This window comes from Bos grunniens, chromosome 6, assembly GCF_055505025.1.
Source record: "Bos grunniens cultivar Pamir isolate PY7600 chromosome 6, Bosgru_T2T1.0, whole genome shotgun sequence".
Classification (NCBI taxonomy): Eukaryota; Metazoa; Chordata; class Mammalia; order Artiodactyla; family Bovidae; genus Bos; species Bos grunniens.
Genome location: NC_141170.1, coordinates 94,710,795 through 94,736,488, shown reverse-complemented (window position 1 = coordinate 94,736,488; position 25,694 = coordinate 94,710,795). Strand labels below are relative to the sequence as shown.

Here is a 25,694-nt window from a genome sequence, read left to right as displayed (position 1 = left end):
CAGCTCAGTTCTAAGAAAAACTACTGACAGTGAAATGAGCTAGTTAAGTAAGATTTATTAAATAAAATGTATTTGGGATTTGAGAGGAAAATCTAAATGGTTACATAACTAATGTAGTATCAAGACCAAAGATTAAAATGACAATCAGAAAAAAAGTCAATTCAGTGTTAAAGTAGCTGAAGGAAGAGGATGGACAAGAAAAGCATTGTTCACTAGAATTTTGAGAGGGTTTTTTTTTTTTTTTTTTTTGCAAAAGTCTACCCTTTTTGTTAGGAAAAAAACATATTATAATGTTTGAAACTTGACAGCTTGATAAAATTGCTTAACAAAAAGTATTGTAGTCTTACCAAAGCTTGCAGTTTCAACATCCTTGAATATTTTCCAATCAAAAAGTAGACAGGGGCTTCAGGAAGACAAGCATTTATAAATTAAAAGATAATGTATACTTGGCAGGAAGATATCATTGTACGAGAGGCTCGAATTGTTAATGTAATGAACCCAGGTAGGCATCTGATTGGCAGTCGTGATTTGAATTCCAGGAGCAAAGGCAGCATTTCTGATGCCTCCTTGCCCTGCGGCTCTCCCAGCAGGGGCTCTCGGTCCTCAGGGACCCACCAGCATCACACGGTGGCCTTGCCAGGCCTGAGAAGCCCATCCCCGCTGCACCACAGTCCTTTCACACTGGGAACTTTTTTTACCATTCAGGAGTAACTTCCACAAGCAGAGATAGCTAGTACCCGCCTGGTTCAGGAGTCAAATAAGAACCAGCTAGATTCGATCCTTATCCTGAGTGGAAGAGGGAGATGGGCAGGGGCGTTTTTGGAAGGCAGCAGTCATTGTCCAGGCAACCTGAGTAGCACCTTTTCTCTCTGTATATACCGTGTTTAAAAGCTTAGTTCCCTGCAAAGACCGCCCACATTTTATAACAAGGGACCATTTCTGTAGAGTCTGAGGCCTTCCTTAAGCATGGGCATGACCTTTAGCCTTGACTAAACATTTGGAAACACTTTGAAGCATTTGCAACCACAGCCATAACTGTGATCCCTAGTTGCCTTACAAATTGGATAAAATTAATCTAGAGACTTTGTCCAACGGCAATAGTTTTCACAGCCTTTACTTTATCCCTGCGGTCATCTCACATCTAAAGGTTTTCTTAATTGGCCTTGAGCAACTGTTTGGCCAGTTCACTTATTTCAGTATAGAAAATGTAAATACGTATTCATGGTAGCATTTTCTTATTTGGTACTTGCTAACAAATGTTAGAGCAAAACAATAAGATACACTCCCACCAAAAATATTCATTTCTTTATTTATTTGATTAACATGAGTATTTGCAGAATTATACACCCCAAGAAGATAACTTCTTAATAATGGTTATTAAACCTAGCACAGTCCACCAAGAAACAGTATGGAATATAAGAGTCTATGAAGGAGCAAAGCAGAAACCATGAAAAAACTGTTAGTATTAGCTTCCTTTACTATCAGTATGAGATGGTAAAAAAGAAATTTAGGTAGACATTTAAAGATCAAGAGAACTTGAAGTTAGAAGATTTTGATTGGGGTTTTCAGAGAAATCACTTCTCTGAGATAAATGGATAAAACTAACCACAGAAAGATTTCAATAGAATGGCCCCTTTACACTGCCTTATATAACCAAGACTTCAATATGTGGAACTGATCTGTGTTGTGATTTCCTATACCTATAGCAATAGTAATAACTAATAATATTGAACATATACCATTGCCAGACAGTGATCTACATTTCCATGAATAAACTCATTTAATCTTTCAATGATTCTATGAACTACATTATAATTTTGAGTTCATTGATGAGAAACTGGGACAGAGGAGTTACATACTTTTGCCAAGGCCCGTACAAGCTGGTCAGGGATTAGCACTGAGACTGAAATTCAGCAGTCTGACTCCAGGGCCCACAAGTTAACCTCCTCCTGTGCCCTTGTGGATCACCTTTGTTATGTGAAAGCTTTCCGGGCAGTGTTTGCCCTGATCCTCTATTCAGCTTTCAGCTTATTGTTTAGGTGACTGACTATTCTTCAATAAGAAAGGAAAAGCTTTTGAAATGAAGAGTCATTTGTTACCACTTTAAAATTGCATGAGTGTTATACATCCAAGTATATACATTATTAAAAGAATAAAGTTAGAGTATCTTTTATACTATTCTGAAATATATAATTTCTCCCTTGAAAAGATACCCTCCCCACCCCCACCCCACCTCACGCTTTTGCTTTTGTTTGACTCTGCTATGAAAGTGTCATTGCCGGAGGCCACTTTCTAAATAGATTAGTTTTAGTCCAGCAGTCACCTTGCTTACATTTAAACATTTAATTAATGGGAAGTGAAAGTGAAGGTGTTCGTGTGTCTCACTCTTTGCGACCCCATGGGCTGTAGCCCGCCTGGCTCCTCTGTCCATGTGGTGAAATAGAAAATCAAGACTTAAAACTTAGGAACTACTCTCACTATATATTTTAATTAAATTAAGCTACATATAATCTATATATCTTTGCTCTAACAAATGACCTGGATTTCTTAACCAACACCACTACAGGATTGTTCATTTCAGCAGTTTTCAACAAAATAAGTATAGGTTTCGCTGGTGGCTCAGGTGGTAAAAAACCTGCCTGCAATATGGGAGACCTGGGTTCAATCCCTGGGTCAGGAAGATCCCCTGGAGAAGGAACTGGCAACCCCCTCCAGTATTCTTGCCTAGAGAATCCCGTGGACAGACTGCAGTCCATGGGGCCACAAAGAGTCAGACATGACTGAGCAACTAACACACACACAGCAAAGTATTATACGGCAGTGGGTGAGGTAATCCTCACTTTTGGCCACCTGATGAGAACAGCTGACTCATTGGAAAAGACCTTGGAAAGCTGGGAAATATTGAAGGCAAAAGGAGGAGAGGGGTGCAGAGGATAAGATGGTTAGATAGCATCACCAGTGGACTCAATGGACATGAACTTGAGCAAACTCTGGGAGGAAGTCGTGAAGGACAGGGGAGCCTGGCATGTTGCAGTTCACGGGAGGTCACAAAGAGTTGGACGTGGCTTAGTGACTGGATAACAGTCTTCATTTTTCACAAAGTTCCACCCGTAGAATCAGTGCTCTGTGAACCTTTATCTGGGGATGCAGACAAGACCCCCAGCGAAGCTGAGTCCTCCATCCAGATACACTGTCAGTGGTCTGCTGTCACTTGGACAAGACCCATTAAGCCTCACATCTTGAGGGGTTACGTTTCATTTTCTCACAGATGGTGTGAAGATTCTTAACCTGAACTAAAACCAACTTCTCTAAAAGTCTAATTGTCAGTAAGGCATTTAACAGAAGGACAAACAGGAACCATATGTATGTAACAAGTTAAAGACATGAGTCAATGGATTATCACTTCCTTTTCATTATCTAGAGATTCTAGACCTTCAAGAGACTCAGTGACTTACTTCCACGAATAAAGTAGATGACCAAAAAAAAAAAAAATAGTAGATATCAAGTATATGAGCTTAATATTAACTCAGTTCCAAGGAGATAATATTAACTAGTTGCCAAGCAACCGAGAACCATTGCAAGCTACAGCTTATGGCTTGACACCAAGTACAAGGTGGAAGAGTGTTCTATAATCGCATGCAGATACAGAAACAGATACAGATAAGATATAGGTACTAGTTTTCAAAGTGCATCCCACCAAAGTGAAAGTGAAGTTGCTCAGTCATGTCCGGACTCTTTGCGACCCCATGGGCTGTAGCCTTCCGTCCATGGGATTTTCCAGGCAAGAGTACTGGAGTGGGTTGCCATTTCCTTCTCCAAGGTACACTTAAACCCTTGTTATATATTTGGAGTGGATATCAACAATAAGAGCAAGGAGAAGGGGGTGACAGAGGATGAGATGGTTGGATGGCATCATCTATTCAATGGACATGTGTTTGAGCAAAATCCGGGAGATAGTGAAGGACAGGGAAGGCTGGTGTGCTACAGTCCATGGGGTTGCAAAGAGTCAGACACAGCTGAGCGACTGAAAAATAACCACAACGGACACAGTGTTTCCTATGTCCATGCCATCTCCTTCAATATTTTAAAGCTTTAGCTAAATCTCTCTCATTTAGTCAGGGTTGATTAAGTCATATTTTAGCATTGTAATAGTATAGATTAGAACTTAAAGGAATGTTATCAGTTCAGACTGATAGGGAAATCAAAACTGCCAATGACTCCTTCTTATTGACTTAGCAAAAAATATTTTACAGTAGCAATTCAAATTCTCTTGATGAAATTATAATGGTAGAAATGATTCACAGTGTTTGACTGGACTTGAGCTAATTCCAAGGATCAATTTTTGGCTCAAATTCTCTGGATCCTAATATAATGATGTGACACATGAGGTAAGAATTGTAAAATGGCAAAATTATTAAAAATAGATAGCTATTCTCTCCTCCAGGAATTTAAAACTGAGTCGTGATACTTTACATTTTTCAGGTGCCAAAGATTTTATCTGATTGTATATATTATGAATATTAACATATATGTTATTAATATTTTATTTGATTTTCATACTCTAAATATGACAGAACAGCTCATAATTATGGGCTTTCCTGGTGGCTCAGGTGGTAAAAAAATCTGCCTGCAATGCAGGAGACTTGGGTTTGATCCCTGGTTTGGGATGATTCCCTGGAGAAGGACATGGCAACCCACTCCAGTATTCTTGCCTGGAGAATCCCCATGAACAGAGGAGCCTGGTGGGCGACAATCCATGAGGTCGCAGGGAATTGGACAGGACTGAGCAACTAAGCACGCAGCATGGTGCAACTCAAATAAATAATGAGAAACATTTGCTCATGATCACATAGTCACTGTGTGATAGAGACAGTATGATTTCTACTCTTATCTATTTTAGACTCTTACAGTTTTGAAACAGAATTCAGCCTCTGAAGTGGCATATTACTTTTTCCCAAAATTCTTTCAAGCATCCTTGAGACTTCCATTCATGTGTGGTTGGTTATATTTTTAATATCCTCACAAGTTACATGTTTTGTGTTTTAAATTTTTTCCTTATTTTTTCTTTCTTCACCTATCTTCCTTCTTTCTTTCCTTCTTCTTTTTTTCAATCTTGTCATTCTTTTCTCTCTGTCTTCCCTTAAACTTTTACTTCAACCAACTATTGACCATTAACCATGTGCAAGGTATGGTACAAGGCACAATAAAAGAAAACAAGAGAGATCTATGCCCTCTTCCTCCCTTCTGTCATCTACCTTCCACTTACTTTACTCAAAACTTTGTGTTTGAATAATACTTGATTCACAGTTTGCCAATGCAGTGTTAAGAAGGAAAACCCATAACACACATACAGTCATTCAGTGACACACAGACATAATCATAAGATTGGCTCAGACAACTTCACAAATACATCTAGTACAGTCACCTGCCTTGTGTAAGATAATATCATCTGCATTTTATGTAGGAGACTTGTGACAAAGCTAAAGAAGGTGTTATAGGTGCCGTGAAAGAGGCATGTACAGGGTAAGAGGAAGAATAAGGGTATAGGCATAAAAGAGTTATATATACAGAAACACATGTGTGTATTTCCATAAGTACAAAGTCATTAGCTCTTAGCTTCAAGATAATTACATATACCTACTATTTGTATCCAGGCATACTAAAATATTTCAAGTTGGTGAACTTCAGTCATTATTGTGGAAGTCACTAAGCATTGCCTGTGAGATACGCTATCTTAAGTATTGAGTGATTTGAGCATTAAATTAAAAAACACACACTAAAGATTATTATTATGACAAAATTACCTGCAAATTGAAGACTTGAAGTCCCTCTTAATAAATGACTTGCATACTTACTTTTACCTGAACTTATGAGCCATAGAGTAAGAGTGAGTTATAAGAACAGCCCTTGCTCACCAACTATAACAACCCTCATGAACTGGTAAATTTCCTTTGACCTAAGTCATGCCTTTTACCTGGGCTACTAATAATAAAAAAGGAATCATTTTAAAACAAAATCCATCAGGCAAGTACAGGACATGGAGAAGGAAAAAAAAAAAAGGAGAACAAGAGTTAGAAATCAGATTTCTAAATGGAAGGAATCAGAGAGATTGTATTCATGGATGCTATAACGTGTAGTGTGATAACTAGGCATTTATGTAAATGTACATATATGTCTTCCCAAATTTTTAAATTAAAATTGTCCCCCACCCAAAAGTAATCTTTATGGAAAAATATATATTTGAAAAAGCATACCAACATAATCTTAAAACACCACCAAAGGACATTTTGAGTACATAGTCCTACCTCAAGAATTTTATCCATCAAGCTATCATGCCTCCTTCTGTGATGGTAGGACTTTGCCAAAAGAACACACTGATGCTAGTTTTTCTACTAGGGCATCTGCGGGTAGAAGAGTTGAAAGGAAAAAACATCCTGGGACTATTATGCCTGTTTTTTTCTTGCTATTTCTGGTTCTGGATGTCTTACAGTGATTCTGAAGAGCCCTCCTTTGCTTTCCTCTCATCTTTGTTTCTTTTCTGTCCTTCCATCCTGTCTTTTGAAGGGGGCAGTACACAGTCAATTAAAGTTAAAGAGATGAAAAATGTTAGCAGAAGGGTCAAAAGAATAAACTTCATCATTCCTCTTCTGGTGGGCTCTTCTCTGCTATTGAACAACCCTACTAGTAGTGTTGAGAATGCCTGAGGTATGTTGGGAGTATTACAGTTACTAATCTGAAGGCTTTCAGAAAAGGAGCTCTGTGTTTCTCTTGAAATCCACTTGGAATGTGTTCAGCCCATGATTTGGTGAGCTAGTCAAATGCATCTTGTCAGCAATATTTTGCTTGTTGTCTTCAGTTGCCCACTTGTGTCTCACTCTTTGAGACCACATGGACTGCAGCACTCTCCTGGAGCAAACTCATGTCCACTGAGTCGGTGATGCCATCCAACCATCTCATCCTCTGTTGCCCCCTTCTCCTCCTACCTTCAGTCTTTCCCATCATCAGGGTCTTTTCCAATGAGTCGGCTTTTCACCTCTAGTGGCTAAAGTATTGGAGCTTCAGCTTCAGCGTCAGTCCTTCCAATGAATATTCAGGGTTGATTTCCTTTAAGATTGACTACTTTGATCTTGAAGTCCAAGAGACTCTCAAGAGTCTTCTTTATCACCACAGTCGAATATTTAGATAACTTCTCTTAAACTAGAAGCTCTCTTTTGACCTTATGTCTTTGTCATTCACTGCTCTGTCATCAGCCTCCCTGGTGATGGCAATTGTAAAGAAGATGCTGAGATGTGTTACCAAGTTTTTGTGAAATACTAGGTTTTGTGTCTCATCAAAATTTCCATTTTTGAGTAAGAGAGATCCCTTTATTTTACAGATTTGGATTTGGTCTAGCAAGTTAGTGCGTGGTTTGATAGAGAAAAGACTGAATTAAAATCTAGATGCTGTTCCTCAGGTTTCACTATATTAGAGGGCCTTGTTATATCACTAGATATGATAGAGGTCCAGTGCCCCTTCCTATTCCCAACTGGGAGCAGTCTCTTTGTTGCTGATTTGATATCTGTCTTCTGCATAAGCAAGATGGGACCAGTTAATTGGATAGCTTTCCTGCCATAATTTTGGTATCAGAAAAAGAACTGGCAGTCAGGTCTCCAGATCCAAACAGATTAATACTCTTTGTCTTATACCAGATTTCTTCTGACTGTTCTTCACACCTGCATGTGCAGTGGAAGAGCATTTGTGCCGTGCTGTCTGGTCTGTTCTGAATTATGGTCAGTAACCTAAGGCCCGTATATGCGTCATCTTCTGTCCCCTGGCCTCTAATACAGTTGTTAAAGGACACAAGGTCATGGATAATTGCCAGCAGAATAAAGGAGGCCCTTGATGATAGACTTTGTTCTTTTTTCCTCTCTCTTTCTCAGACAAGATCTCAGGAGGTGGTCTCAAGTGATTCTTGAAGTACAACCGTTTGTATTATTTATGTGGCCGGTGGAGATAAGTGTCTTTCAAGTACTTCACAGGAGAGCATCCTGTTAGGGCTATAGTTGAGCTTCGTAATTCCAGTGACAGAGGCAGGTGGCAGGGGCGGAGGATGTGGGAGGTGGAAGATGAAATGTTAACTGTGAATTTCGTGACTGGATATTTGGGACTGTTCTGGTTTGAATTTTTTTATATATTTTTGTGATATATATATTATGCAAAAAAATCAAAAGTCATAAGTTATTAATGTAAGATTATTCAAGAAGTGTATTTGCATGAGTATTTTATATGGCTGAAGAAGAGAATGCATATTGCTGCATTTGCATCTTTAAATGAAAGCTATTTTTTTAATATATTGAAAATTAAGGGAAAAGGTTCTATTAACGGCTTTTAGAATTACTGAGAACATTCATCAATCTTTGCATTAATGATGAGAGCTTCGTTCCAGAAGTCAGTTAACATTATTCAGATCTGAAAGAGGTTGTGTAAATTATCCGAATAAACCCAAGTAGTAAAAAGTGAGGTAACTGAGACGCAGAGACATTAAGTGTTCTTGGGTCTTGTGAGTAATTCATGACAGCATTCATCCTTCAGCCTGGGCGCCTGGGCTTCCCGTCCAGTGCTCCCTTTTTTAAAAAAGGAATGAAAGTGGAAGGAGAGTCTGTGTCCAGCACTTGGTAGACCTGGAGTGATTTATGCAGTTAGGGTGAGAATATTGTGGAATACTGAAAAGATGAGGGACTTCAGATTCAAAACCAAACTGAGGTTTGCTGCTTCTCATCTGTGACCTTGGGCAAATAACCTCTCTGCTTATTTTGAAAATGTAAATAAGAACCACTTTTTTGAGAGATATTGTGAAGGTATTTGCTTATTAAACACCAAATACAGTGCCTGGTATAGAGCAGATGGGCTTCCCCAGCGGCACTAGTGATAAAGAACCCACCAGCCAATGCAGGAGATGTAAGGGACACGGGTTCAATCCCTGGGTCAGGAAGATCCCCTGGAGGAGGGCATGGCAACCCACTCCAGTATTCTTGCCTGGAGCATCCCATGGACAGTGGAGCCTCGTGGGCTACAGTCCATGGGGTCACAGAGAGTCAGACAAGACTGAAATGACCAAGCCCGAGCACGGGAACACATAGAGCAGATGGCTTAGAAAATGTAGCCTCTATTAAATGGTATTATTTCTGTTGCTAATAAACAAAAATAAAATCTGTAAACAGTATCTGCATTATCGGTAGGCACGCAGATAAATTGTGTTGAGCCAGTGTCAAATGAATAAATGCTTTGTGTCACCAGTGACAAAACAGAACTTCTGCTTTATCTATTGGACAAGCTTTATCCACACTAGTGAATGTGCATCGTATTTCATTTTTCTCAAACATGGATTTTGGCAAAAAGCTAAAACATCTTTAATTATGAACATCATATTCAAAGTTAAATTAGTATAATAGCTCGGACTGAAATTCAAATATTGATCACTTAGGAGAGACAGAGGGATGTTAGAAAGAGGATGGATTTGGTGTCAGTAAAAGCTGAGTTTGAATTGGGAGTAAAATCTTCTAGTTCCTTGTTGCATGATCCTGAGACAGTTATTTTACTTCTCAACCTCAGATCCTTAGTCTAGTCTATAGCATGAGGGCAGTCACATCTGTTTTTCAGATTCGTAATAAGGACTAAATGACATATTATCGAAAGCCTCCCTTTTCTCCTGGGTACTCTCAGTTATAACATTTATTTATCTCTTCCTGCTGCACCATCCTAAGCTAATAAAAAGTGGGGAAAACTTAGAGAAGAAATTACTCTTCAAAAAGACAACTTAGAACCTAAAAGATTCTTTCGAAGACAGGAAGATCCATTCCTACTAAGAATATGCAGTATTTAAAAATAGTATAAATACCATTTCCATGAAGCTGGTGCTCAGAGACCAGGCAGCTAAGCTGAAAGGACTTCACCTTTCTAATCTCACAAAGGCGATGTTGTCATTTGCCCTGATTTTTTCGTTTTGCATGTTTTTAATACTGTGTGAATGTATCCTTAGGCCAAATGACATATCGAATCAATGATAGGATAATGAAAAAAGAATACAAAGAAGAATGAGTTTACAGAAGTGTATGGAGGATTCAGTATTCTATAGGAAGGCAGTAACTCAGTGTTGAATGTACCATCTGTAATACTTGTCCCCAAACCATCTGTGATTCTGTTCTCTGGAATTGGGTTGGTCAGCCTGAAATATGATTCAAAGAAAAAACCTCACTCTATCAAGTATGATTTTTGTTAATGGTAAGCTGCTGAAAACATCCACTTATTGTTCAGCTGCAGTATGATGTATGTAGTATGCAAATCACAGAAAACTATACATTCTTCCCATACTCTGCACTGATCATCCCCCCCAAGATTATATTAGTTCTGAGCCACACTTTAACAGTCGCATTGCTGATGTGACAGACATCCAGAATACGATGTACAGGTTGAGGAAAAGGTCAAAGGATTAGGAGGAATTTTCTTGAAAAAGATTGTGGGGGAAATATCAAGATATGTCCTTAGCTTTTGAGCATCTATACTAAGAAGATGGTATGTGAAACAAGCATTGTTATTGTTCATTCACTGAGTCATGTCTGACCCTTTGTGACTCCAAGGACTGCAGCACGCCAGGCTCCTCTGTCCTCCACTATCTCCCAGAGTTTGTTTTAGATTCAGGTCCATTGAGTTGGTGATGCTATCTAACCATCTCACACTCTGCTGCCGCCTTCTGTTGCCCTCAATCTTTCCCAGCATCAGGGTCTTTTCCAATGAATAGACTTTTCTCATCAGGTGGCCAAAATACTGGAGCTTCAGCTTCAGCATCAGTCCTTCTGATGAATATTCAGGGTTGATTTCCTTTAGGATTGACTGGTTTGATCTCCTTGCAGTCCAAGGGACTCTCAAGAGTCTTCTCCAGTAATGCAATTCAAAAGTATCAATTCTTCAGCACTCAAACATAAATACTATTAAGTCTGCTGAAGGGTACTTTTCCTTACAGACACAGGGAGACATTGGGCATATATGTATATACATAGAATTCCTGTATTTAAATTAAATAATAAATGCAAATAGAGCTTTAAGTCAAGGGCTTTGGGAATTTAGAGGAAAGACACTCATCAGAAGAAATCAGGAAAGATTTCAAAGAGGGGATAGTGCTTGAGCTGGGCACCAAGGTCTGGGAAGAATTTGGAAATTCACAGATTCTGAGAAAACATTCAAAGTAAAAGAAAAATGTGGAGCTATGAAAGCAATGTTAAGTTAAAGATATCATCAAGTAAGAAGAAAAGATGTTAGTGCAGACACTGATGCAAAAGCTCAAATCTAGTAAACTTCCAGTAATTTTAAAAAAAAAAGATTTTTAAGGCCTGTGTTTATGCATAGGAATCACATGCTATAACTAATCCTTCACTTATAAAGTCAGCCTAAAAATTTTAAGGTAGTGAAATGATTAATTTTTCTATATTTTAAACCTCCAGACAAAGCCATAAAAAAACTCATTTGACATCATCTTAGGATGGCAACCCACTCCAGTGTTCTTGCCTGGAGAATCCCAAGGACGGCAGAACCTGGTGGGCTGCCGTCTATGGGGTTGCACAGAGTCGGACACGACTGAAGCGACTTAGCAGTAGCATCAGGATCTGTTCAGTAATTTCTGCTAAGAAAATGCTAATCATGGGCTTCCTAAGTGGCTTTATGGTAAAGAATCCACCTGCAGTGCAGGAGCCGCAGAAGATGCTAGTTCAAATCAGGAAGATCCCCTGGAGGAGGGAATGGCAACCCACTCCAGAATTCATGCCTAGAGAATCCCAGGAACAGAGAAGCCTAGCGGGCTACAGTCCATAGCGTTGCAAAGATTTGGACACAACTGAAGTGACTTAGCATGCACACACAGATGCTAATCATGCCATCATAGAAAGTCTGCAATATGAGAGTATTGTTCTTAATGTTTAAAGAAACAGAAGTGTACTTGTTCTGTATTTTTTCAGAAGGGAGAACTAAGATCAGTAAGTAGTAAAGCTTTTGCTTCATTGAAAGTATTCACAGAGACCTGCTCACACTGTGTCCTGATTGCTATAGATGAAATTCTGAACCTGGTTAGAAGGCAGATCAGCTGTGCTCTTAGCATCTCTTCACCCATAACATTCTATATGAGTATCAATCCAGCCTACAGACACCAGACAAACCAGAGTAAAGCAAGCAGATTTATTTTCCTATTCTTTGCGGATGGTGCATCCTTTTCGGAAGTCAAGGGTGGAGTCAGATACCAGCATATTATTTAAGGCAGAATTCAATCCAAACATTTTACTTTATTAAGTCAAGATTGCAGTCTAATTTAAACTGTTTGTACAACTGTTATGAGTTCTACTGGGGAAAAAAAGTGTGGTTTAAAAGCAGTAGAAATAAATTCTGTTCAGATATTTGAGATTATTATATTGCACTAACTTACCTATGCCACTTTTATTTGTCTCATCAAATTTTAAATAAGACTAAAATATTCTTGGCTGCAAAAAAGCTTAATCCAATTCCTGGTGTTTGATTAACTATTTTTTATATATATTTGCCAAATTATAATGAATTTTCATATATGGCATTCATATATTTTGCAGTTACATATCACGCTGAGTGAAGATTAAATCCATAACTAGTATAAACATTCATGACAGATGAAGCTATTTGCCTTGATATTTTGGAGCTTAAGTCAATTAGTTGCATTCTCTTGATCAACTCAAGCCATTTGTAGAAGCAGAAATATATGCTTGTGAATCTAATTTCCTTCTTTTTGTTTTTTTCAGCTGCAGTATTGAAGTATGAGAACAATGTCATGAATATCAGGCAATTCAACTGTTCTCCTCATCCATACTGGCTTCCAAATTTCATGGATGTTTTCACCTGGTCCCTGCCGTTTGTTGGGGAAAAAGGTGTGTTGTGGAATCCTGGGATGTTCTTTTTTTTTCTTTTTCTTTAGATATATTTAAAACAAATTTTTGTACAATGTTGCATTGGTTTCTGTTACAACAGTGCAAATCAGCCATTATTATACATACCTCCCCTGGCTTCCTAGCCTGCCTCCTCTCCCCTCATCCCATCCCTCCAGGTCATCACAGGGCACTGGACGGGGCTGTCTCTGCTACACGGCAACTTCACACCAGCTATCCGTCTTACACCTGGCAGTGTATGTATGTTGGTGTTACATAAAATGATATGAGAAGGAAGGAGAAAACTTGTGGCTCTTTTACCATGAAATATTCAGAAAGAGAAAGCCTTTGGTCTAACCAATAAAACTCACAAGCTGCACCATAGGAGCAGAAATTTGAAAGTGTGTCATTGTACATATTATTAACATGTAATGGATGGAATTAAGGGGGAAATAAAAGAAATGAGAACTATTAGGATAATTTACATAATCTTATTAGAATAATCCAACTTAAAGTAACAAATTCATAGTTTTGACTGGCTTCAAGCTATAATAATGGCTACCTTCTCTTCTTACCCCTTTGTATTATAATTCAAAAGTTCTATTTTATTTTACAAACTACCAGTCAAATTAAAAGGTTGAGATAACCAGGCTTTCCTCACATTTCTGATGTTAATAATAATCATTGAATGAAAGTGATTAATGTTTACAATATTTTGAAACACAGCATGTACAATAACAACAACAACAACAAAATAGTTCATTATAATAATGGCTTGACAGCAAAGAATCCACCTGCAATGTAGGAGACATGGGTTGGATCCCTGGGTTGGGAAGATCCCCTGGAGGAGGAAATGGTGACCCACTCCAGTATTCTTGCCTGAAAAATCCTATGGACAGAGGAGCCTGCCACGATGGGTGGCAAAGAGTTGGACACAACTGAGCAACTGATTGGTGATAAATATTGTGACCATTAGATGAGAAAAATGTATATTTTAAAAGTTGTTTATTAGCATGCTCCAGTTTTTCAGAAGAATTGGTCTTTTCTTTCTTTCCTTCAGTCCCCCTTTATTTGTTTTTTTGTATTTTGACCTAAACTGCAACAAAAATTTTGAGGAAAAGCCTGCACCCACTGAACTTGAGTTTTCCATTCAGGAGGCATGATGGTGATAGTCTGGATCATTCCTCAAGCCAAGTCTTGAGCATCACAGAGAAAGGGAATAGACATTGTAATAAACATAAGAGCTGGCACTTGTTTTAGAAAAATAATGGCCTGTGGGGGAATTTTAGAGAAAAGCTGTGCATTTTTCTGAAATATTGTGTATTTACATTCATACATATATGTAATATATTAATATGTATAATATTTTCCTACAATCCTTGTTTTTTTCTTTAAATGTCCTTTAATGATTAAACCCAAGAAGTTATGAATTGTCATCAAAGAAGTCTTCCCCTTCAACACCAAAACAAGTCAAAAGTAAATTTTAAGAGTCAGTAAATTTTAATTTTAATAGATAAATGTTCCCGGTTCTACTCCATGTCACCACTTCCTTGCACCCATCAGATCATAGCATGGACAGAAAAGCACTGAGAATCCTGACAACTATCCTTGAACACCCTTCATGTGGGTTGTTTCCATTAATTAATCAGATTTTTTGAACATCTGTAACAAAAGAATATAGTAATATATATGTGTACATAACTTATTTTTGATAATGAAACTGAAGCTCTGGGTTAATGTTGGCCCCACTGAAGTTTCACCCTTTCACATATATCTTTAATGCTAGAAGAACATTGATTTTAAAACTGAACTCTTGAAGAAATACTGGACAAGCTTCTTTTCACACTCATGATAGAACCCAACCTAACTTTTAAAAATGTTTAACACAAATAACATGTAACTTAGTATAAAGTGTTGCAGTACTAATTTCTGTGTATAATGCTTTTATACAGCCCTCTTTTAATCTATTTACTCAAGTAAATTTCTTATTAGACTTATCTAAGCTTCATTTGTAAAACCTTTTTGAAAATGAAATTTAATGATATATATCAACACATTAATTTTTTAAATCAATATTCTCAAAGCTATGTCAAATATATTAGTTCATCAATTATCAGTTTTTTGTAAACACAAGCCATATTTCTATCACTAAACTGAGTTCTCTGGGGGACTAAAAATTAAAAAGAGCTCCAGCATTCACTTGATCCCTATGAACCTAATGTTTGTAACCTTGTCTAAATCTAACAGCATTTTTGCACAAATAAATAAAAATTAAAAAGCATTTTCTCCTTCATAGATGTATACTATATTCACATCCACATTTTTCTTTGGTCCAGTATCTATTGACTGATACCTGGTCAATGTTTCCATTAGATTTTGTAGGCATGAGCTGATAATTTTAATAATATAAAGTCTACATAGAAACACAAAGCCTGATATCTTTTATGATCTGAATTTTATAAAAACTATTATGCAGGAAATTCCATCTTCAATATAGGTAAGAATGTTACTGCCAAGCCTGCTCATTAACAGTGCCAGAGTAATAATTAATATTACAGTAAATGTTTTAGACTATTTTTTCTTTCTTTCCTTTGTCTCCTCAGTGACTGAGATGCTGGTAAATGTCCTCAACATCTGCTCAGACGATGAACTAGGGTCAGAAGAAGATGGATTTGATGGTAAGAGCCTTGAGCCTTTGAGCTAATTCAGTTTACTAGGTAGTTACTTGGCATCTTACAGATAACCCTAAGAATAAATTTCTAAGATTCAGATTATGTGTAAATAATATACTGTTGAGAATGAACAATGTTATGATATTTTATAGTTGCTTTGAAGAAATATAAGAAACAAAATCCATGAGAGAATTTTCCCATCACCTTGAAAACATAGTTGAAGCAGTTAAGTACTTGAATAACCATCTTTCAGTAGCTCACATTGCTAAGTCACTTTTTTGGCTCTTTTAGTGCAATTGTTCCTGTCAGTTATTCAAATTTTGATATCTATGATAAAACATAACTTACACATTGACATATTGATATTTATGTCAACTTAATATCTGTTCATATCTGTAATAATTAAATAAATTATTAGGTTTTTTTATTACTGTTTTTTAAAAATACTATTTTGTATTTGTTACCTTCAGGGAGTACACTTTCTATAAAAGACAAAGATTCCTGATGTGGATAGAGAGAAAAATTACTCTGGCTCTTACAAAAGGGCCCTAAAAGGGATGGTAATATACAAAAATGTAGTTGGAAGAGGAAAGTGCAAGAGCAAAATTCATTTCCATAAATGTTTAACATGTGCCTACTCTGCACAGGGCACTCAGGATTCCAAAATGCATTAAAGACTTAAGAAGAAGTTTCAGTCTGATTGGAGAGACTGATGTGTAAACATAAAATATCAATAAAGTAAGACATTATCAAATAAAAGGGAATGGTAGCAGTGGAAACTAGATATTGTGGAAAGTTTAAATTGATACAATTTTTGCCTTTTGAAACTGTACATGTGTAAAATGAAGCAAGAATGTAGCCTTTTCTGAAAGTTACTGTCTGAACAGCATGATTTAATATTTATTTGAGCTTAATACAAATCACATCTAATTTGTATTAGAATACCTAACTAACTCTTAGAGTACCTAAGTCTTTGCAGAATACCTAACTCTTTAGGCAAAAATAAAATGAAAGTGTCCATTCACTCACATACATACAGTCTATATACTTAGGTAAATTTAAAGTGTACAATTATTTCTACTATCTCAAGGTTTTTCTCCTTCCTTAACTTCTCTTGTCTTCATTACTTGTCTCCATGTTACTATTCTTTAGTCATATATCACACTGCAAGGGAATGTACAATACAGGGAAGAAAAGAATTTTTTTAAACTTTTACTAGATTAGAAGAGCTAAAAAAAATAGTTTGTAAGAACTTTCTTAAGTAAACATATTGATATATTTTAAAATATTCAGAAAACCAGTGGATGTTCTGTGCTTTATCCAGATTCTAGCTGTTTCATATGTTAAAGCCACAGTTTGCCATTGTTAACTTTTCCAGGTATAGTTAGATGGTTATATACCATATATAACTATCTATATATATTAGATAGTTATAATACCATCTAAGAGATACTAAATCTTCCTAATGGAAGGTTAGAAAGATATTCTTTTTCCCTCAAGAAAGAATACTAACCTGATGAAATTTAAATCTTAAAAGTCAACAAGCATTTTGTAATAGATACCTTTTACTATGTTTCTGTAACTCCTCAAAAAAGAAGATTAAGTAGCATTAATACAGAGGTGTTGCTCTGTAAACAAATCTCTGTTTTAGCAAGGTTTATTGACCAATAATATTAAATATATAGCACATGGTATGAAATAAGTAGCCCTGCATATGATTGTAATTACATGTTAATTCACTCATTCAGTAAATATATATTGAGCACCTACTGTGTGCTGCCAGATCCTAAAGCCAAAAGCACCTGCTCATTTCAACAGTGCTGGTGTTTCCTGCACAGTTGAGTATCACCAAGACTGGCTCAGGTTTACTTCATTTAGTGAGTTCCTTTACCCACTTGCTTAGTCACTAACATGAAAGGATGCATTTTGGAACTTCCTCTGCTTTAAAATAATTAGTTCTAATCAATGTGCTGTGGTCATCAGCAGTTGCTTTTAAACCTGTTCATGCCAATGATAGAAGTGCGTGTCCTTTTCAGGGCACTTGGAAGAATTCTTTTCTTTCTAAGCAGACCAGTGCTCTTACTCAGTTCAGTTCAGTCGCTCAGTCGTGTCTGACTCTTTGCGACCCCATGAATCGCAGCACACCAGGCCTCCCTATCCATCACCAACCCCCGGAGTTCACTCAGACTCACGTCCATCGAGTCGGTGATGCCATCCAGCCATCTCATCCTCTGTCGTCCCCTTCTCCTCCTGCCCCCAACTCCTCCCAGCATCGGAGTCTTTTCCAATGAGTCAGCTCTTCACATGAAGTGGCCAAAGTACTGGAGTTTCAGCTTTAGCATCATTCCTTCCAAAGAAATCCCAGGGCCGATCTCCTTCAGAATGGACAGGTTGGACCTCCTTGCAGTCCAAGGGACTCTCAAGAGTCTTCTCCAACACCACACTTCAAAAGCATCAATTCTTCAGCGCTCAGCCTTCTTCACAGTCCAACTCTCACATCCATACATGACCACTGGAAAAACCATAGCCTTGACTAGCAGGACCTTTGTTGGCAAAGTAATGTCTCTGCTTTTGAATATGCTATCTAGGTTGGTCATACCTTTCCTTCCAAGGAGTAAGCATCTTTTAATTTCATGGCTGCAGTCACCATCTGCAGTGATTTTGGAGCCCCAAAAAATAAAGTCTGACACTGTTTCCACTGTTTCCCCATCTAGTTCCCAAGAAGTGATGGGACCGGATGCCATGATCTTTGTTTTCTGAATGTTGAGCTTTGAGCCAACTTTTTCACTCTCCACTTTCACTTTCATCAAGAGGCTTTTTATTCCTCGTCACTTTCTGCCGTAAGGGTGGGGTCGTCCACTACCATGTTTGAATCTTAGATCATTTCTGCAGAGAAACAGCTCCAACTTCTAAATGCTCATATCTCATAAATTTGAGAATTTATGAGAAAGAAAAGGAAAACAGAAGTAAAGTTTTCGTTAAAAATGTGTTTAACTTAGGGTGGTATACATTTCAGAGTAAATCATCAGAAATGTTCTTTAGTGCTTTATTTATCATGACACAGAAATTATGGATTTCCTCAAAGCTACTCAGAGAACAACTTGAGAATCTTCCCAGAACTATTTAACTCTTTGGGGGACAAGAGTTTATTGAGAACTTATCTTGTAGGTTTTTTTTTTTTTGCTCTTTTTGTATGATGTTATTTTCAACCTGAGGATCAAGGTTCCATTCTCCCACCCTGTTCCTCCTTTAGGCAGCCTGCAGTGTCTGTTTCTCTCTGGGGCCTGGCCCTATGTTCTATCAGTCCAGAGGTGAAAGCAGGAATCAGAAGACATCAAAGGACTTAATTAAAGCTCTTCCTTAACTTGCTGCATATTCTAAAGAGAAGACATCTCTTGATGAGTCTTTATCAAACCTTTCTCCATATTTTGCTTGATATCCAACATCAGCTATAAAATCCAGGGTAGTAATGGTGCCTTTGCCTGGTGGCTCAGTGGTAATGAATCTGCCTGTTTCAGTGCAGGAGAGCAGGTTTGATTTCTGGGTCGGGAAGATCCCCTGGAGAAGAAAATGGCAACCCACTTCAGTATTCTTGCCTGGGAAACCCCATGGACAGAGGAGCCTGGCGGGCTACAGCCCATGGACTTGCAGAGTCAGACATGACCTAGTGAATAAACAACAATGGGCCTTTACAGACCGTGCCTCTCAGAGGACCTTATCAAGGGGCTTGTTAGTTTTATAAAGTCTGTCACGGATAGGAATTCTCCTCATGTCCTTGAGGAGTGCTAGGTGTGGGGTTCGTTTTGCTTCTTTTCCTGTGGGTTCTGTCAGCTCTCCTTCACCACTTGACAATGAACGTGGCCACAGCTAACGCTTAGGTGTTAGGCATCATTCCAAGTGGTTTATCTGTATTAACTCTTACCCTTTTGACCAGCAAAAACTATGAATTATGTTATGGAAATTTCCTAGGTGATTTATATTGTCCCTAATCCTCAAGACAACTTTTTGATATAGGTGCTATGATTATCCTGGTTTTCCATACAGAGCTCAGGGCAGTGAGGTTAAAACCTAAGGTCAAAGAGCTAGTGAACTCATGGAGCCTGGATTCATGCCAATGTCTGCCTGTTTCTCAGACTCTTGAACTTTCCACAAGCTATTGTTATAGTGCTTGAATTGTTAACAGCATGATGAGCTTCTTTTTTTTTTTTTGCAAAACAACACGATTAGCGAAGCATAATATACTTTAGTTTGTTCTGTTAAATAGCCATAAAATAAAGAAATAGATTTTTTGCACAATCATTTGACCATGAAAGTCAGAGCAAATAAAATAGTTTTGTTTTACTCCTTTAACCTTAATTCACTCCAAGAAGTTATGTGTTTGATAATGAGAAAAATTTTATTGCATCTGAATAGACAAAAAGTCTCCTGGCTTGCCTAGGCTTCTGCTGGGTAGAAATCGTGTCATGAATTTCTGCTCCTCAGCTTCTGCCTTACAAATAAAGGAATTTGATAGCCTGTCTAGAAAAAGATCACTGTTTTAAATTGGTCTGTGGTTCTTTTCTGTTGAAAATAAAATACAAAACTTCTGTTATCTTGTAAAGTTTTGAGGCAGTTTAATGCCAACTGAATGTCTTTTGAGGATCTGGTTTATATGTATCGGGGTCTTTGATTCCTGTTTCCACTTCTGATTTTGGATGATAAAAGGATAGTCTGGTTTTAATTTGGGTTTGTTATTCCCCAGTATATGTCAGCGAAGAACGAAGTCCAAGTAGATGTATCTCATTTAGTAGTTAATTCTCATTAATGAAGAAGACTAATTTCAGAGCACGGATTAGTAAGTGATTCCAAAGTGTTTTGGAGTGGGGGGCAGAAAAACTGACAGAAATCAAGCAATCTCCATCACAAAGCTTTCTTTACTGTTCAGTATTATAATAAGGAAGTCTGGAATAGCCTTAAAAGCCTAATAACAGTTTCATGAGTTAGAAATATTTATTTGGAACTTTCTTTTTGTCTAAAATCTTAGACTCTGAGATCACTATCTTATATATATGTATATGTACATATATGTAAGCAAATTATGTTTGAGACGGTGCTATGTGATAAGTCTGGCTAACAGAAAAGAACTGTGGAGGTAAAACTGAAATCCTGTAGAATAAGAAAGAAAAAATAATAAAAACTAATACATTTCAAGCCAAGTATAGTTTCAAGCTGCCCTGGAAAGACTTAGGACTAAATTAGAATTTATGTCTCTGCTTTCATCTAAAGGAGCAAACCACATGGCGGAACTCTTGTCCTTTATCCACGTTTTTGCCTTATCCTAATGTTAACCACAGGCAAGTCACCGAATATGGAATCAGAGCAGTTTTTTGCATGCCTCTACGAAACCATGTAAATTGTATACAAGAAAATTATCTTCCATCATCTGCTTTGGGTTATTAGATAATTCTTCAAATCTAATATCACAGGTTCCAGAGTGTCTCCCCACTGCTTTCTGTCTAACTTTAAAAAATTATGCAGAACGTTTTAAAGTGCGAAGTTGGAAATTAGTAGGACTTATGTGACATCTTACTGGTCCTTGAGGAATACCTCTTTAAGGACTCGGGTAAAGCATTTTCTACCAAAGCTGTATTTGTTTGCCATGATGAGTGTCTGAGATGAATGTCATCTTAAAAACTCCCTTCTGCTTTGTGCGTCTGGCAGCACATATACAGAGAACCATTAGCTTAGAGCTCTTCCTATGGCTGTAATCACTGTCATTTCTGAGCAGCTGATTTCAGCATCTCACATTTCAGGTTCCCAATCTGAAGGAAAAAAAAAAAAATTATGTCCTATAATAATTGGCAGTTTGGGAGCAAAAGTATTACATTTAATATGAAAAAATTCAAAGAAATGTTTAGACATATTACCAAACAAGAGCTCTGAGGGCACAGTGGCCATATGATTCTTGTTCTATCAACTCTTAGCATAACCTGCCGTCATCTTAAAAGCTGTGTTTGAGAGAAAGCAAATACTTTTTCCAAGCTTGGAAAAATGCTTGGAGAAAGAACAAAGGATGAGTTGGGTTATAATTTAGAAACTGAATACAGTATTTCAAGGTTGAGGTGACTAGATTGGAACAATGATAGTTTCAATAATAGAAGAAAGAGGGAGCTATTCCAGAGAGCGGCCAAGGACTTACAACTATGGAATCAGTGGGCAAAGGAAACCAAAGCAGGTTTGGATGGTTCAAACCTTGGTACCTAGGAGGATGAGAACAGTTATGGAAAAACTTCATCCATTTCAGGAGAAAGATGAGTTTAGTGTCGCAATCCCCAACCTTTTTGGCACCAGAAACCTGTTTCATGGAAGACAGTTTTTCCACGGGCCAGGGATGTGTGGGGGGGGGGGGTGTTGGTGGGGGCAGGGGGAAGAGGCTGGTTTAAGGATGGTTCAAGCGCATCACGTTTATTCTGCACTTTATTTCCATTGTTATTATATCAGCTCCACCTCAGGTCATCAGGCATTAGATCCCGAAAGTTGGGAACCCTTGGTTTAGTGACAGACATGAGTTTGAGTAAAAGTGACATGGCTCTGGAAACATCCAAACAGGATTTGGAAATGGAGCCCTGGAATTTGGGAATGAAACTGGAGCAGGTGACTGAGGCTTTGTGTTAAAAGTCACAATTGAACCTACTAAGAGTCAAATGTGCCTCCAAAGTTACTGACGTGGAAGGAAACATCAGAAAATTGAGCACTGGTCAGGAAAAGTATCCCTTCTTTATGAAGCTGAAGAAAGACAAACAAATGAAATAGAGAAAAGAGTGATGAGGGAAAGACAGTGAGAACCAGGATTGTGGAGCAGTTCAAGCAGCAGCTGTTTAAAAATATTTGCACCAAATGCATAAAAATTACTATGAAATATAAATCTTACCAGAAAACCAGAAAATGAAATATTAGGCTGTCATTTGGTCAGATAAAAGATTATTGGAAAGAGGCAAATAGCAAAATTTGTTTAATGTTTATAATAGCTAAAACAGAAAATTGAAATTATTTTCTAAAAAGCCAAATACTAAAATAAAACTCAAAGCACTTCAATTTTTATATCATGGTATATTTCTATTTTATTTTCTCTATTATTTTTAAATTTCTATATAAAATATTCATAGAATACCATATCTGTATATTCAGTGGTAAATAAACACATGGTCTCTGCCTTCATTGAGCTGAGAGTATAGTACAATAAGAAACCAATTTTAAATAGGTTGCTTTCACAGAGATTTAGATGGTTGGAGGAAGGAGTGTAAATTGGAATAAAATATTTGATAGTTGGAGGAAACGTAAGGACATCTTTCTTGTTCTCTTCTGATGAAGGAAAGAAAAACACTTTGTGTATTTTACTGTTTTAAGAAGTATGACCATGTGAGAAATCCATGTAATTTTTCCAAAAACTTACATGTCAAAGATGGATATCAGCTTATCAGTTTTAAGTTCTCGTATCTTTTTAAAAATACCTGAATTTGCATTATGTAATTGGAGAAAGGAAAGGAAGACATCTATAAAAAGAAAGACTAGTCAATATTTTGTAAAAGTCTTTGTGGTTGCTTGTCATACTTTTGTTAATTACTTTCCAGTTTATTGTTAATTTTTTAAAATTAATATTTCAGTGTGTGATTTAGAGGCTAAATCAGTTTGGTCACATAAATGTATCCTTTATACTTTGTTCCCTTCATAGTACAAGTAACTGCCTTTTTTCATCATGATTATGCTATAAAAAGGAAACAAAATTTATATCCAGTATATTATTAAAACTGAAACATGTCTAAAAATGTACACAGATATTTACTAGATACTAGGGTATAAATTCCCATCCATATATAGGGCTATTAATATTTGGGGGCCTGAACTACCAAACAAGATGCCTGGGTAGCCATCATAGTGTAGCCAGTATCATCAAGTCTGACTTTTTGTGATTACAATAATGAAAATCTTTTTAAATTGCCAACTTAAATGATATAATAACACAGATATTAAAGGTACTTTTTTCTCTTCTTAATACTACATGATTTTGCACAAATGAGTTTATTAGCTGGCATAATTTCACATTACAGAAAATGCAGACTTTGCAGAATGAACTAAACGTTATATACAGCTCTCTCCCTATTAATAAGTAAGTGTGTTAGTTGCTCAATCATGTCCAACTCTCTGCAGCCCCATAGACCATAGCTTGCCAGGCTCCTCTGTCCATGGGATTCTGTAGGCAAGAATACTGCAGTGGGTTGCCATTTCCTTCTCCAGGGGATTTTCCTGACCCAGGGATTGAACCTGGGTCTCCTACATTGCAGGCAGATGCTTTAACCTGTGAGACACCAGGGAAGCACCACTTTCTTTGTAGTAAAGCATTTTGTGGGTCCAACTTCTTAATCTGAAGATTGTACTTAGAATAATTACTAATTGATTGAACAATGGCAGAGTTGTTATAAGTCCAAGGTTTGTAAAACATTCTCTTTATAGTTGTTTGATCTCAAGTGGCATGTTTAAAGGCTATATGAAAAGCTTTAATAAATGCTCAGAAAATCTAAAGTTTAAAAATATTTTTCTATCAGGGTAGTCTACTCTTGCTCTCCTAAAAATCAACTTTTCCCCTTCGTTTTTACTCTTAGCTTATGAGAAGCTATGACATTTCATCCAGTTTTTCTCAGAATTTTAAAGAAACAGAAATCTTGATTTTATTTGGTCGCCCATCTTTGTGGAATGGTCTTTTTTTTTTTTTTTTTTTTTGACTCAAGGCCATTAGCATCCTGGCTTCTATTCTTCCCTAGTGAACTAACATCGTCTGCGGTCCGGCCTTTAGCCAGTGTTTAGCACAAAACACAACTGAGGCCACCAACTAGGCAATTTGATATTAATGAAGATCACACGATCGGCCTTTTAATTTACAGTGAGAAATGCTACTGTTAGAAGAACTGGACTGTTCACCTCTGCACAAGCATTTGCTTCTTAATATAAAGAAAAGACATTTTTGAGTATCATGTATCAAAGATCTGTGCTAAGTGCTTCAGCAGGTAGCATGGTACCTGGCACTGGTCTAAATGCATTCTTCCAGCATTTAGTATGTATGCCCAATTAGGTCCTTAATAAGTACATTGTTCAACTGTTATATCCTCATCTATATTCAGAATAATCCTTGATAGGTTAAACATCCAGGCATTATGAGTGTTTCTTCTATAGGCAATACATCTCCATTATTAGCTTGACACTTGTTATTTCATCTTATTTTGCTTTTATTTTCATTGTCAGTTCATAAAATCGATGCATGTCTGTTATGATAATGAAGTCAATCCAAAATGGCATTTCACATGCTACTAGTTTCCACTTGGGCAAATATAGATAAACTGAAATGTCCTCTGTAAGGCATAAGCTGAATATGTGAGAGTATCTCAAAAAATAACCAAGCTTCCTAATCTAAAGTCTAATTTTTACCCAAGTTATAATTATGCTTATAGCCAATTTCTGCAGTTATACCAGGGAATCATTGAACAGATGGAACACAGTGTCTCAGAGAACAAAAGTCCGTGGAATCAAATTAACACTTGGAAATGAAAGTAGCTTTTAACTATGTATTTAAGATAACCAAATAATGACAGTTATTTGACATTTAGGAGTAGTCTGTACATTTTTAAGACTTCCTATCCAAAGAATCCAGTTATGTTTTATGACAAGAGAAATTAGAATAAATATTCTAGACTGTGCTGGCCTTTTTAAAAATCCGCTACATAGGAGAGTCTTTTTATTTAAAAAATATACATATTTTCAAGGATCCTCTGATGCTTTCAAAATGATATGTAAGACAGACTAGCCCTATGCCAAATATCACACCATTGTAGGGCCTATTACATGCTGAGATTTTAGTTGAGCTAAAAAACATATGGAAGAAATTCAGAATATGTGGTTTGGAGTGGTTTGGAACGAGTAGTCATTATGTCTCAATTTTATCACCTATAGATATTTGATATAGTATTGTTAGAATCAAAATTAGGTATTCCACACATTTTAGGTTGTAGTCCTCAAAAAGATCAATTTTTACAGAGATTTTTTAATTTGTTATTTTGAAGGTGTTTTTCTCCAA

At 37.0% G+C, this 25,694-nt stretch overlaps 1 protein-coding gene across 2 annotated transcripts in view; it reads left to right on the top strand.

The window, feature by feature from the left end:
- PPP3CA (protein phosphatase 3 catalytic subunit alpha) overlaps positions 1 to 25,694 on the top strand; it is a 334,161-nt gene that overhangs the window by 289,211 nt on the left and 19,256 nt on the right. For both annotated transcript variants that reach the window (XM_086406759.1, XM_086406758.1), the window contains exons 9-10: positions 12,795 to 12,920; positions 15,521 to 15,595. In XM_086406759.1, the coding sequence (XP_086262885.1) occupies positions 12,795 to 12,920; positions 15,521 to 15,595 (201 nt within the window). The remainder of the gene's footprint in view (positions 1 to 12,794; positions 12,921 to 15,520; positions 15,596 to 25,694) is intronic.